Source organism: Antedon bifida, chromosome 2 (genome assembly GCF_963402885.1).
Source record: "Antedon bifida chromosome 2, ecAntBifi1.1, whole genome shotgun sequence".
Taxonomy (NCBI): Eukaryota; Metazoa; Echinodermata; class Crinoidea; order Comatulida; family Antedonidae; genus Antedon; species Antedon bifida.
In genome coordinates, this window is record NC_136227.1 from 35373346 (window position 1) to 35387022 (window position 13677).

Sequence of the window (13677 nt, forward strand, 5' to 3'; positions counted from 1 at the left end):
TCCTATTAAACTTGCTAAAACCAAAATGATCAGTTAGCTCAGTCGTCTGAGCGTCGTGTTAACAACACGTATGTCGTGGGTTCGATTCCCACGCTGGTCGGTGGAATAGAGTTAAAGGCATGCGGCCACTGTGTTTGGGGTTCACAGATCATACGTCCCCCTTTCCACCACACATCATGAGGCGACAACATCAATGCATCTGGTGATGTGGTGGAAACGACCCCAAAAGGCTGTGGCAGGGCCTTAGTGCTGAGGCAGGGAGAGCACATTTACCATCTTTTTTTTTTTTTTTTTGGCTCTCGCAAACTGCTTTGGTGGTTTAAATTTTATGTTTAGCCCCCTCAATTTATTTTAATGTAAAAAAAAGGGAATTAATTCTCTTCCTTACGTGTTTAGAAGAGAATTAATTTTATCCCATCGTAGTTTGGTATGCCGTGCGTTTGTTATGCAAATGAGTGTGCACATGTGCTGTGGGAAAGATGGTATTGTTAGTCATTCGCGATCAACACACAACACTGTTCAATTTTTATTTTGTTAATCTTTTACATTAGAATTGTAATTCTACCGTTACACATTATAGTGTACTTTTAAATATCCGTTTCATGCAAGATATTGTATTGTAGGCCTACTAATATGTTGTGAATAAAAGTTTATGGTAGAATAAATAAATAAATATGTTTTAAGCAAATCTTCGAAATTGAAGCATAATAAATTATGAAGTCGAGTTTTTTAAAACCCAACCTAAAATTTGCATCTGGATAGTTGAAATTTAACATTATAATTATCAAAGGTGATATGATAATTCTAATTGTTTTCTAAATTATAGAAATATTAAAATTAGTAAGTAGCCTTTTGGTCCTGAAGACTTTTATATTTCATTTCATAATTTCCGAGGACTAAGCTTTCATTCTTAGCTCTGCCCCAACCATGGTGAGCTTAACTGGAGACTTAATATTTTAATTTCATATTTCAATAAATGTTTTTTCAAAATTGTCTTTGCTCAGCCCCAATCATGGTGGGGTAGTGAAGACCCTTATATCATGTTTCAAAATACTATAGGTGTCATTTCTGGGGACCTTGTAGCTATTTTAAACAGTTTGGTAAGCCCTGCGTTGTTATGCAAATGAGTTTTTGAATTTTTACTCTCTTTTTTTTGGCTTTCGCTACATTTATTTTAATGTAAAAAAGGAATTAATTATCTTCGTTACGCGTTACGTGTTGAGAAGAGAATGTATCTCTCATCATAGTTTGGTATGCCGTTCGTTTTTATACAAATGAGTTTGTGCAGGTGTAGTGGGAAAGATGGTGTTGTTAGTCATTCGCGGTCAACGCGCCCCACCGTTAAATGTTGATTTTGTTAATCAATGTTGCAACATTGGTAGCGAAATGTCCGATTCTTCATAGTAGTTGGTGTGTATGGCCGCGCCGTCCCAGAATAAACATGTTTTAAACAGATAGTCTCCGATGGTTTTTATATGAGGTTAATGGAGAGTGAAATAAGATCAAATATAGAACATGCAAAGATGCCTATTTCCAGACCAATTTCGAAGCTTAGACTAATTCCGCCGCCGGGCTAGGCCATAGAAGTAGAAAACCCCACCTAAAATGCTGAATTCGCATCTGGATATTGAAATTTTAACATTATCATAATTATCATAGGTGACTATGTATAGTAATAAGTATAAGTAAGTGCATTTCTGGTCTCTATTTTCATTGCTATGCCTCAACTATGGATGGGCTAGTACTGGAGACTTAATATTTAATTTTATATTTCAATGAATAGGTTCACTTTACGGGGACAAGCTCATATATTGTCCTGGTGAGTCTTATATAGTTTGTTTCATTCAAATCATGTAACGCCATTTTTTCGGGCGGGAACCTACTGTATACAGCTCTTTTTTTCAAAATTGTCTTTGCTCAGCCCCAAGCATGGTGGGGTACTGAAGATTCTTATGCTTGTTGTTTGAAAACATAATAGATGTCATTTTCGGGTATTTTAAACAGTTTGGTATGTGCGTGCGTTGTTATGCAAATGAGTCTGTGCAGGTGTATTATGGTAAAGATGGTATTGTTAGTCATTCGTGGTCAACACGCCACACTGTTAAATTTTGATGCTGTTAATTATTTACATTAGAAGATGTTTAAATCATGTAAATAAAATATTTTCCGGGCGGGAAGCTAGCAATAATCTCGAAAAGAACTCCATGTGGAAAAGAAGCCCACTCAAGAGTACTAAAAATGAAGGAGCACATGGGCTTCTTTTCGAGGTTTTATGGCAGTTTGGAAAATGGAAAATAATGCCATGCAACTTTGTTTCTGATTTAAAAAAAGTTCCACTTGACATTTACAATCCTCAAAATATCTCTCTTTCAAAATAAAAGAAAAACAATATTCATTATTTTCCATTAATGGTGCCAAATTGGGTCCACTTGAGCACAGTGTATTAACATACGAAAAGATTGAAACTTTATTTCTATTTTATATCACTGCTCCCCTGGTACCAAATTGTCTTTAAAGATAATGCGAAGTGCTCTCTCTGGAACGGAGTTTATTTACAAGAAAAGAAAAAGATAAATTTGAATCAATGTGAATGCCAAGATGTTTCTGTTGATCAGTTTGTAATATGGGTATATACGAAACGATATTAAAAGTAGTGACTTTTATTTCTATTTATATCACTGTGCTACCCTGGTGCTAAATTGGGTCCACTTGAGCAGTTACCGTAGTACTATTTCTATTATTGAAGTTAATAAAGGCATAAATGGCGCTCCGTAGAGAAGTAGAGAATGCTCCAGTCGTCAGAATGACGCTCTGAATATACCTCATATTCACTCACATGAATCGAAGGTCCGCCCTCTAAAATATAATGTATTTCTAGACTTTTAATCCAGGCGCATGTCAAGGGGTGTAAAAATCTGACGTCAGAGAGAAGCCGAAACCATGGAATTCTTCGCAGGGGGTTCGTGGTTGAAATGTTGTGATTAGTCATGCTACTACGCATTTATTGGTACAAAATCCCATTTTCTTTATATTAATTTGATTTAGCAGTTTTTCCTTTTTGTTAGTAGGTGTCAAATAAATATAGTTAAAGTTTAAAAAGCATACGTTTTTCTTAGCATTTATTTTACAGTGTTTAAAAACGAGAAAACTACTGCTAGGCGACAATATTGCTCCGCAAAGCATAATGTGAACAGGCTCAGGGTGATGAAGATCAGTCAAAATGGCGGATATGTTGGAGAGTAGTTTAACTTCTATGGACTGGCTTCCCCGGCTTAGTGTTGGGGGAGCGTTAAGTGGCAATCCAATTGGGGTTAATGGAGGTGCAGATTCTAAAAAGGGGCTTGTAGCAATCCGAAGATCCCCAGGCTCCCCTACAGACCCGAACGCAATTTGGGAAAATGGATCGGAACATCAACAACAACCGAAGGATGGAAAACCACCGTACAGTTATGCAAACCTTATCACATTTGCAATTAATAGTTCGGTCAAGAAAAAAATGACGTTAAGTGAGATTTATCAATGGATTTGCGACAACTTTCCTTATTACAGAGATGTTGGCAATGGTTGGAAAGTAAGTATTTAAGCTTTATTTATTTATTATTTATTAAAAAACATACTGCATTTTCAAAATACTGATTGCTTGATTGAGTCCAACAAGATGAGTTGAGTAATAATCAACTTACTCATCATTCAATTGTTTACAAAGTAAACATGATGTAACACCGTCACTCCATCCATGCACCAGATAAGAGTGTGGTACTGTCAAAACATTGACAACAATTTTGTTCCAGTACACCAATAAAAAAATTATATTTGTTCATATTCAATTATTAAAAATATTTTTGTTTGATTTATCTTAACAGAATTCAATCCGACACAATTTATCGCTCAATAAATGTTTTATGAAAGTTCCTAGATCGAAGGATGATCCTGGAAAGGTTGGTATGGTACTAATAAATTAAAAAAGGATAATCGAAAAAACTTTTTAAATAGTCAAGTAAATGGTTTTTATTATACAGTATATAATACGTATTATTTGTAAATATATTTTTAAAATTTTTGCTTTTGTTGCTAAAACCATTTACAAACACTAATTTATTGAGAAATACTCTCGTTATTATATAGTGCATATTCTGATTGTGTAATATAATACCAATTATAAGTAATCTATGGCACCAACGATTGTTTTTATTATGTCATTTCTGGCTGCACAAAATAAATCAACTTCCGATGATATTAAGTGACAGAAAGATGTGATCAAACAGTGATTTCAAGTCACTGTTGATAAGATATACTGCCCTCAGGGGTGTGAAACAGTTGCTGAACGTGTGTAAAGAGGAGGAATTAAATTGCAAGCCAATACACAAAAACAGCTAAAAGCGTAAATTGATAATATAAATGCGATGAATCATAATTTTGACAAAAAACAATCCATTATTATTTCCAACAAGGTCATTAAAGATGTATTGTCCCCCAAAATCATGAAAAATAAAGATTTTTAAAATCGGACTTTGAATAGGCCATTTTGCAGTTTTCATGAAGTTGTTCACTTCCCTAAGAAAAAAAACAGGGGAAAAAAATTATTTCACCTATAAAAAGACAAAATAAACAATTAAATTACCCAAAAACTCATTGTCTTCCAGACAATTTGACCATTTTTTGCTTTAAATTACATTTTTCTCAGGTAAATAAATTTCTTTCAGATCCAATTTTTTGTGAGAGTGAATAACTATTATGTGACATTAAAATAACATATTCAACAAAAAAATAAAAAAAAAATATTTTTTTAGGGGGACAATATATCTTTAATATAAAACCAGCAAAAAGCCATCTCTATACAAATAAATGTTTATAGAAAAATTATTCATTTAAAATATAACTTTTAATATTGTTGTGAATAAATAATATTATATACAGTAATAATGAGTCTTTATAATGGAGTGCATATAAGATGCATTAAAAAAGAAAGGTAAACAGTTTGGTGAACAATCTCCATTTGTTTTGTAGATTTTTCTTAATATTTTATTTGTTTTTTCCCTCCTAATTTATACAACCTTGTAGGGTTCGTATTGGGCAATAGATCAAAATCCACCAGAGGATCCGTTAATGGCCCGACAAAAACAACGCAAGAGGCGGAACAGCGGCAACAGGGTAAGTTAAAAAACATTCAGTCAGTACCAGACCTTATTTGGGTATGTTAGCACATGAATTGTTATATTTCTATGTTATTTTGTATTAGCTGTTCATTGCATACAGTATGTAGTGTTAAATAAGTTAATACTTCCTTATCATTGTTAGTATTTATAAGTTCAAATGATTTACAGTAACTTGTTATTATCCATTTCTTTGTTTACATTACATTTTTAGACGTAAATTAAGTGGTATTACTAGAGTGTGACAATTACCGATTTGGTCTATTGCCATTTCTATTCATTGATAATTTAAAATACTTCTTTAGTCTTGTCATTGTATAACAAAAGTATATTTTTTGGCTTTTATTATTTATTTTTAGACCAGATATTTTAATAACCAGAGTGACTGATTTAGTTAGTTACTGATTTGGTCTATTGCTTTTACTATTCTTCATTCATAATTTAAACTAGCAAAGTAATATGTAGTAGGGTACGGGGTACTTCCCAGAACAAGATTTGTCACACTCCAATGAATATGCCTGGTGACAAAAATAGAACCTTGTTAAAATCCCAAGTTTGATATAGTCTGCAGTTAGTGCTTGGATGAAAAGCAAACATATAACTATATATCCAGGAATTTGACTAAATTATTAAAAAAACATAATATGTTTATTTGTCATCCAGTTTGCTTTTAACCAATTTAAGTTTGTTTTTTTAGAAACATACTAGAAATGTAACTTATCTAGACATTGGTTGCCCAATTTAGAATAACATGTCTGTCTATAAAAAATATTATAAAATCATAACCTAATCATACATTTAATGTGTTAATGTTCTATACTTTTTGAAATGATTTAGTAAAAATATTATTGTGACTCGAACGTTGAATGTATGAGAATGTGGAACTGAGTACCTCATAATACTAATGTAATGTGTGCTTTTTTCTCTTGTGCAGTCTCCATATAGTCCAGAAGAAAGTTATGAAATGAGTACATCATATACCTCAGTACTAATGTAATGTTTTTTCTCTCTTGCAGTCTCCATATAGTCCAGAAGAAAGTTATGAAATGAGTACATCATATACCTCAGTACTAATGTAATGTTTTTTCTCTCTTGCAGTCTCCATATAGTCCAGAAGAAAGTTATGAAATGAGTACATCATATACCTCAGTACTAATGTAATGTTTTTTCTCTCTTGCAGTCTCCATATAGTCCAGAAGAAAGTTATGAAATGAGTACATCATATACCTCATTACTAATGTAATGTTTTTTCTCTCTTGCAGTCTCCATATAGTCCAGAAGAAAGTTATGAAATGAGTACATCATACCTCAGTACTAATGTAATGTTTTTTCTCTCTTGTAGTCTCCATATAGTCCAGAAGAAAGTTATGAAATGAGTACATCATATACCTCAGTACTAATGTAATGTTTTTTCTCTTTTGTAGTCTCCATATAGTCCAGAAGAAAGTTATGAAATGAGTACATCATATACCTCAGTACTAATGTAATGTTTTTTCTCTCTTGTAGTCTCCATATAGTCCAGAAGAAAGTTATGAAATGAGTACATCATATACCTCAGTACTAATGTGATGTTTGTTTTTTTCTTGTAGTCTCCATATAGTCCAGAAGAAAGTTATGAAATGAGTACATCATATACCTCAGTACTAATGTAATGTTTTTTTCTTGTAGTCTCCATATAGTCCAGAAGAAAGTTACGAAATGAGTACATCATATACCTCAGTACTAATGTAATGTTTTTTCTCTCTTGCAGTCTCCATATAGTCCAGAAGAAAGTTATGAAATGAGTACATCATATACCTCAGTACTAATGTAATGTTTTTTCTCTCTTGCAGTCTCCATATAGTCCAGAAGAAAGTTATGAAATGAGTACATCATATACCTCAGTACTAATGTAATGTTTTTTCTCTCTTGTAGTCTCCATATAGTCCAGAAGAGAGTTTACATAGTTCAGGTGGCAGCATAGGATCTCCCACATTAGCTTCACTCAATGCGCTTCAGTTACAGCATCAGGGAGATGCAGCATCACATAGACTGTTTGATTCAAATCCTAATATTGAAGATCTCAGCGCATCATTTAGAAGTCTTTATAAACAAGTATTTGATTCCTCACAAGGTAATATTGTAATTGCATCATAAAAATGTGTTTTTTATAATTGTTATAATACTTATCCAAGAGTAAGTAACTCAACAAGGATGGATAAACTATGCTTTTTTAGAGCGGGTCATGTGACTGAGTGGTTAAGGCATGGGTGCCGCTTACCTAAAGAGCCAACAATATCACCATGGATAAGGACTATAAACTGTAGGTCCAGTGTACACAGTTCGCCTGTGTGCACTTTAAAGAACTCAATTCATCTTTCGAGGCGAATAAGGAGTTACCACTTATCTGATGGGACAGTGTTTAATTGGGTCAGGATTGATAAAATATTATTATTATAAAGTTTGAGTCACAACCCTGGCACTGGGTCAGGATTGAACCCTGGACCTCGGAATTCAAAGGCAAGCACATTAACCACACACCTACAACTCCATTACAACATTCTTTATTTTTCACAATCATGTTTTTTCTAGAGCCACACTGATAGTTTGAACAATAACTTGCATTAATCACATGACATGTTTACAATATTGTCTTCTACAAAGTATGTATCAATGTCAGATTGCCCTGAGCACAAGTTTTTCATATGAATCAGTATTCTAAATTGGGAAATTCTTTCAATATGATTACATGACAGTTGTGGGCCTGGTAATTCTGAATAATACAATAATACAGTTTTTAGCTGTAAATGAGTATATGGTTGAAACTGAATTAAATAGGATAGGGAGGATGCCGCAGATGGAAAGGAACCCAACCCCCTACCACATAATGCCAAGGCTTAGTAGAATGATCAGCTACTAACAGTTCATTTCCCTGCATTCAGAATAAATACAGGACTCATCCTGAATTGAATATATAAAGGAGCATCTAAAGTAATAGCTTTATCTTTTCTTTTTAATAGGAAGTGTAAATTTCTTAAATCAAGTTGCAAATAGTTCCGTAGGTTCTCAACTATTCAATACATCCCATAATAGTAATGGTTCATTAGGCAGTAGCGGGAGTGGTGCCACCAACGAAATACCTCAAATCAACGTACACTCGGCTAACAATTCTTGTGAGTAACAAAAATAAAATATGTAATATATATATATGTTATAAATACATAACTTAGATTAAATATTGCAAATTGTTACTCATTTGCTATTGATTGCTGAATTGTAACTTACCATGAAATTGTATTGTAATGAATAGTGGTGGTGTCAAATATTAAGAAGTAATGCCTAAAGGCCCATTTACACTAGGACGATAATGATAAGTAGATAAATATGCACAAGTAAATCAGATTGATGAGTGAATTGTTATATTTTGTTTTGTTGCCTTTAGTTAATTTAGGTGGTTCTGTAAATCTAGACTGGTTACAGAATTTAGATTTCCTGAAGGAGAGCCTGCGGGCAGCTGGAAGTGGTAGCTTCAATATCTCTGATCTTGATATGTCACAATTCCAAGGTGAGTTCCACCAGCCCACTGGGCTAGTTCATAGTGAGTTCCACCAGCCCACTGGGGTAGTTTATAGTGAGTTCCACCAGCCCACTGGGCTAGTTCATAGTGAGTTCCACCAGCCCACTAGGCTAGTTCATAGTGAGTTCCACCAGCCCACCGTGCTAGTTCATAGTGAGTTCCACCAGCCCACAGGGCTAGTTCATAGCGAGTTCCACCAGCCCACCGTGCTAGTTAATAGTGAGTTCCACCAGCCCACTGGGCTAGTTCATAGTGAGTTCCACCAGCCCACCGTGCTAGTTCATAGTGAGTTCCACCAGCCCACCGTGCTAGTTAATAGTGAGTTCCACCAGCCCACTGGGCTAGTTCATAGTGAGTTCCACCAGCCCACTGGGCTAGTTCATTGTGAGTTCCACCAGCCCACCGTGCTAGTTCATAGTGAGTTCCACCAGCTCACTGGTTACTGTTAAATGTTATGTAGAAATAAATTGTTGGTAGAGATTTGTGTTGCGTTGAAAAATCTTATGTTGGGGCTAGGAGAATCACCTGATGTTGAAAGTTGTATCAGCATACAAATCTGTATACTATGCATTTAATTGATAAATTGTTTGTTATCTGTAATAGGCCTAATGGCAAGTATGAAACAGGCAGATCAGAAGAATTGGTCTCTGGAACCAGACCAGTTTGCTAACTTAGCCTGCTCTCTTAGTCAGTTCTTCCATCAAGCTGGGCTTCTTAACCAGAGTAATGGGAGTACTAATTTAAGCAGCAGCGTAGGTAGTGCTATTTCAAATACAGGTGAGTACAGTACTTAAAAATAAATGACGGTCATATTATTAAACTCTTAATTGTTGTTGTCACAGTCAACTTAATAATCAGTGATATTAGTCATTGTTTTTTTGGGGTCAGGTTCAGAGGGTGCATAATCACACACAGTATAAACCATTGCATTGTTTTAATCATAGTGTGCTACAGTATAGTACATTAATTTGTTAATACTGATTCTATACCAGAGTCATTTCACCATGGATTTCTTCCATTTTAGCAATCTGTAAGATATTCCGTAGTCTTAGATATAATTACAATGCTAGATAAATCATGTATGATTCCACCAAACTTTTGAGTTAAAATCTACATACAACCTGTCCTATTGATATATAAGTCTCTAGGCGTTACTTTCTGTTCTGATGATGAGAATAGTTTCTCGAAAGACATTTTAAGGCAGTTTGCCTATTTATTAAGTTACAATGCTCATTTTCATTATTTTGACTGTTGTTTTTCCTTTGTTTTTTCAGGTAGCCCATATGGTCACAGTCCATCAAGTAGCGTATCAAGCAGGACAGGGTTTGTGTCACCGCACATGCTCAGTCCCAACAGCAGCTTGACCTCCCCTCACCTTCAGCAACATCCTGCTGTAATGGTCCAGCCAACCATCCCCCACCAATATGTCAAGGATGAAAATGATATTGAAGACACCTTTGATTGGGATAGTATAATTTAATCTGGTTCAATCTAGTTCAATCTGGTTTATTCTGGTTCAATCTAGTTTATTCTGGTTTGTAAAAATGCAGTAGGACCTACATTTTACGTACCCGGATGTTACGTATGCATAAAATGACCAATTACGTCATCTTTTTAAATTTAAAACATAATACTATTAATATAGTACGTTGTTTTTTGTGTGGATATTTTCCAATCATTAAAAGTTACATTACATTTATAGGCATAGCTATATTGTAAATAAATCATTACTGCAGATGTAGCTGTAGATATACGTGTTGGGGGTCAATTTAAGGTCGCCTTATTTTACGGATGTTCTATGTATGGCTTTTTGTCTATAGGGTACGTAAAATGTATGTTCTGCTGTATGTTACTGATTAATATTGTTTAATAATAGGTTTTTTATTCCTATATAATAATATTGCGGTTCATTACAAGTTTTATTGTATCGTCTTCATCATTGTTATCATTAGCATCTTCATTATCCACCACAGTCAGCATCTAAATTTCTTGTATCTATATCCGTCCCTAATTGTGCAAAAACCTTACCAACTAATGTTAAAATAACTAAAACTTCTACACAGCCTGTATCTGTATAAGCTGTTTTATATAGACACACTTGTACATATTATTTTATATTTTACGTTTCTTAAATGATTTCAGTACTGTGGTTGTCGTAGATTACAAATACAATCATAGAATTAATGTCCTATTTCTCAATCCATGCACCACCAACGTGTTCCGACCCATTGAGGGCGCCTGGTTTGCGATATTTAGTATTTGTTTACAAACCTTGATATACTATTTTATTCTCTTATACAGACTCTTACAATTATGCAAATCTTACTAGCTTGACTAAAGCAAAAAGATTGATGAATACCAGACATGCTCAAACATTTGTAAAAGCTGTATAAGAGACTTATTCCTTTCCATTTCCAAGCTTTATTTTCATATGATGAAAAATTTTACTGATGTGCAAAATATTTTTTTGAAGAATAATAAAGCATTTAAAATAGATACCTTGAATTTATATAGTAATTTTAAAATTTAATTGTAATTTTAAACGAAAAATTCAAACTTACAAGATAAGTAATCTAGTTGAAGCATAATAATAAGGTTTGTACTTTACATAATTGATGACTGCAGAGGCATAAGTGTCAGGCTATCATAAGATCATGTAGATTAATAATTTTTTTTTTTGTATCTGATCTCTCAAGAGCGCTATCCACACTCTCAAACTAGTTTGACAAAAAAAGTGTGCTGTTCCCAAATATGGTAGTGATATGACATCATCATGTCTATATATGGACACATCACATTTTTTTGTCACATAAAGTTTGATAGTGTAGACAGAGCACAAGGGGAGTTAGGACGCCTGTAAAAACAGCAAGAAAAAGCTCACTGTAAATATATATTCACAATTTCTCAACATGTAAATATTGTATTTAAATATTTAGTTGTTTATTGTAAACACCTAGAAGAGAGTTTCTATTTTGATTAATAAGTATGTTTATCATTTTTGTGTGTTTTTACGTTTTGCTACCAAATGAGTGTTGTGTGTTGTGAAAAATGAGTTTATCCTTAAAATTAATTATTATTATTAAATTACTAAAAAAAGACATGTAGAATTTACAGTTTATGCTATAAACCTTTTAAAATATTTTTTCTGCCAAAATAATTAAAACCATGTTTAGTAAACCTGAAATCATATTAATCATGAGCATATCAATAAATGTTTCTTGTAAATTACTTTAACAGTTAATACAATGAGTGCCAACATGTATTTATTACTAAGATAAGACAGGACAATGATCTTACCTTTGGTTGGCTTTACATGTATTAGGGCCTTTAGATATATTGTGTGTGTAATTGGAGAATCTTGCATTGATCTTTTAATACATATACTTAGTAACTGAACCTATTTCAGCTAAACAAGCTTTAAGCCATGCTACACACAGTGGTGGATCCAGGAGTTGAAAAAAAAGATCTCTGGATCCCCAAAATAATAATCGAAAATAGTATTATCTTTTACAAAGATTTTTCTCCTTGTGTAGCGATGTTCGCCACCTGTATCTGCTCCTGATGGCATATTGTAGTACCTTTTCTTACTTATTTAAAAACGTCTCTTGCAGTAAATTGTACCTATACATACAGATTTGAAAATGAAGAATTTTCAAATCTTGCAATTTTTATACTGTACTATTGGTTTATGTGTTGTATCCAATGGTAATTGGAACAATGGCACTTTAAAAATGGAACGATTGATTGATTGATTGATTATTGACATTGAAAATTGTAATGCATTTTATACTATACTGTGTCATAAAGAAAATGTTAGAATATTGATGTTTTTTTTAAAAGATATAATAAAAACAACCATGTGCTTTATGTACACTATCAAACTAGTTTGACAAAAAAGTTTGATGTGCCCAAATATATTGTAGTGATATGCCCAAATATGGTAGTGATATGACATCATCATGTCCATATATGGGCACATCACATTGTTTTTTCACATAAAGTTTGATAGTGTGGACAGAGCTTAATGCTGGTTTTATCCATATTGGTACAGTAATGAATTACGATGTTGAAAAGTGTTCACCATATTTATCATCATCATACTGAGTGTATTTTAAAAAGTAAAATTGCTAGTACATTTGTATAATGATAGTAGGCAATAGCAAAACAAATTGCTAGTGCGCTGAAAGTTACCTTGATACATATAATATTATCTACAGTAATTGAATTCTAAATAAATATATATATAAGTAACGGCAAATTTCAATATTACTATCCGTCCAATACATAGTAAATATCAATTATTAAAATTTTATTCATATTGAGGCTTTTATGTATGTAATAAAAAAGAACAGTTGCATATTTACACGATATAGAATTATACAATATATCCTTAAATGTTTTTTTATTCCGTAAATTTATTTATTTTGTTCATGCCCATTTGTCAAAATGATTTTGGTGAAGTTTTGCTCTGCCAAACACACAGAAAAAAATCATGAAATTACTAATAAAATATTGCTATTCAAGTTGTAGGCTCCTCATCATAAATCATTGTTCTGTAATTTGTAGGTGTCTAATATTTTCTGTACTGTGTGCAAAATCTAATAAAAAATACACAATAAAATATGAGATTGTTGTCAAAAATGTTTTTTATTATCTCAGTAAAAAAAATTCCCGAGCTTATCAAGGTGTTGCTCCTTACTACACAGTACTATCCAACTCCCTATTTTAAAATTCTGGAGATCTGCTGGTTGGCTGGTGGCTGCTATCACAGCTTGCGCGTGTAGAAAACAGGAAGAGCGACAATTTACGCGGGCGCGCATTTATTGCGCCCGGAAGTGCGTAAATTGTCGCGTGCGCACAAATAAAGCGTGCGGGAGGTTACGCGAAGTGAGTGAAGTACGCATATGCGTAATATAATATCAATACAATGATCTATTTAGTATTTTATAGTAATCGTAACTCAATTTG

The 13677-nt window shown here is 33.3% G+C and overlaps 1 protein-coding gene across 1 annotated transcript; it reads left to right on the forward strand.

The window, feature by feature from the left end:
• The first annotated feature begins 2534 nt into the window (after nucleotides 1-2534).
• LOC144834864 (forkhead box protein J3-like) lies at nucleotides 2535-13335 on the forward strand. The gene is made up of 8 exons (XM_078689831.1): nucleotides 2535-3571; nucleotides 3864-3938; nucleotides 5062-5151; nucleotides 7068-7266; nucleotides 8153-8305; nucleotides 8575-8697; nucleotides 9313-9486; nucleotides 9984-13335. The coding sequence occupies exons 1-8, from the start codon at nucleotides 3221-3223 to the stop codon at nucleotides 10187-10189; spliced, it is 1371 nt and encodes a 456-aa protein (XP_078545957.1). The 5' UTR covers nucleotides 2535-3220; the 3' UTR covers nucleotides 10190-13335.
• Nucleotides 13336-13677: the final 342 nt, after the last annotated feature.

Bases quoted from the DNA above. Each gene is read 5' to 3' on its own strand.
- LOC144834864 (XM_078689831.1), top strand. From the start codon at position 3,221: ATGGCGGATATGTTGGAGAGTAGTTTAACTTCTATGGACTGGCTTCCC. The intron at 7,267-8,152 runs GTAATATTGTAA...TCTTTTTAATAG, and splicing joins AGTATTTGATTCCTCACAAG to GAAGTGTAAATTTCTTAAAT. The intron at 8,698-9,312 runs GTGAGTTCCACC...TATCTGTAATAG, and splicing joins TGATATGTCACAATTCCAAG to GCCTAATGGCAAGTATGAAA.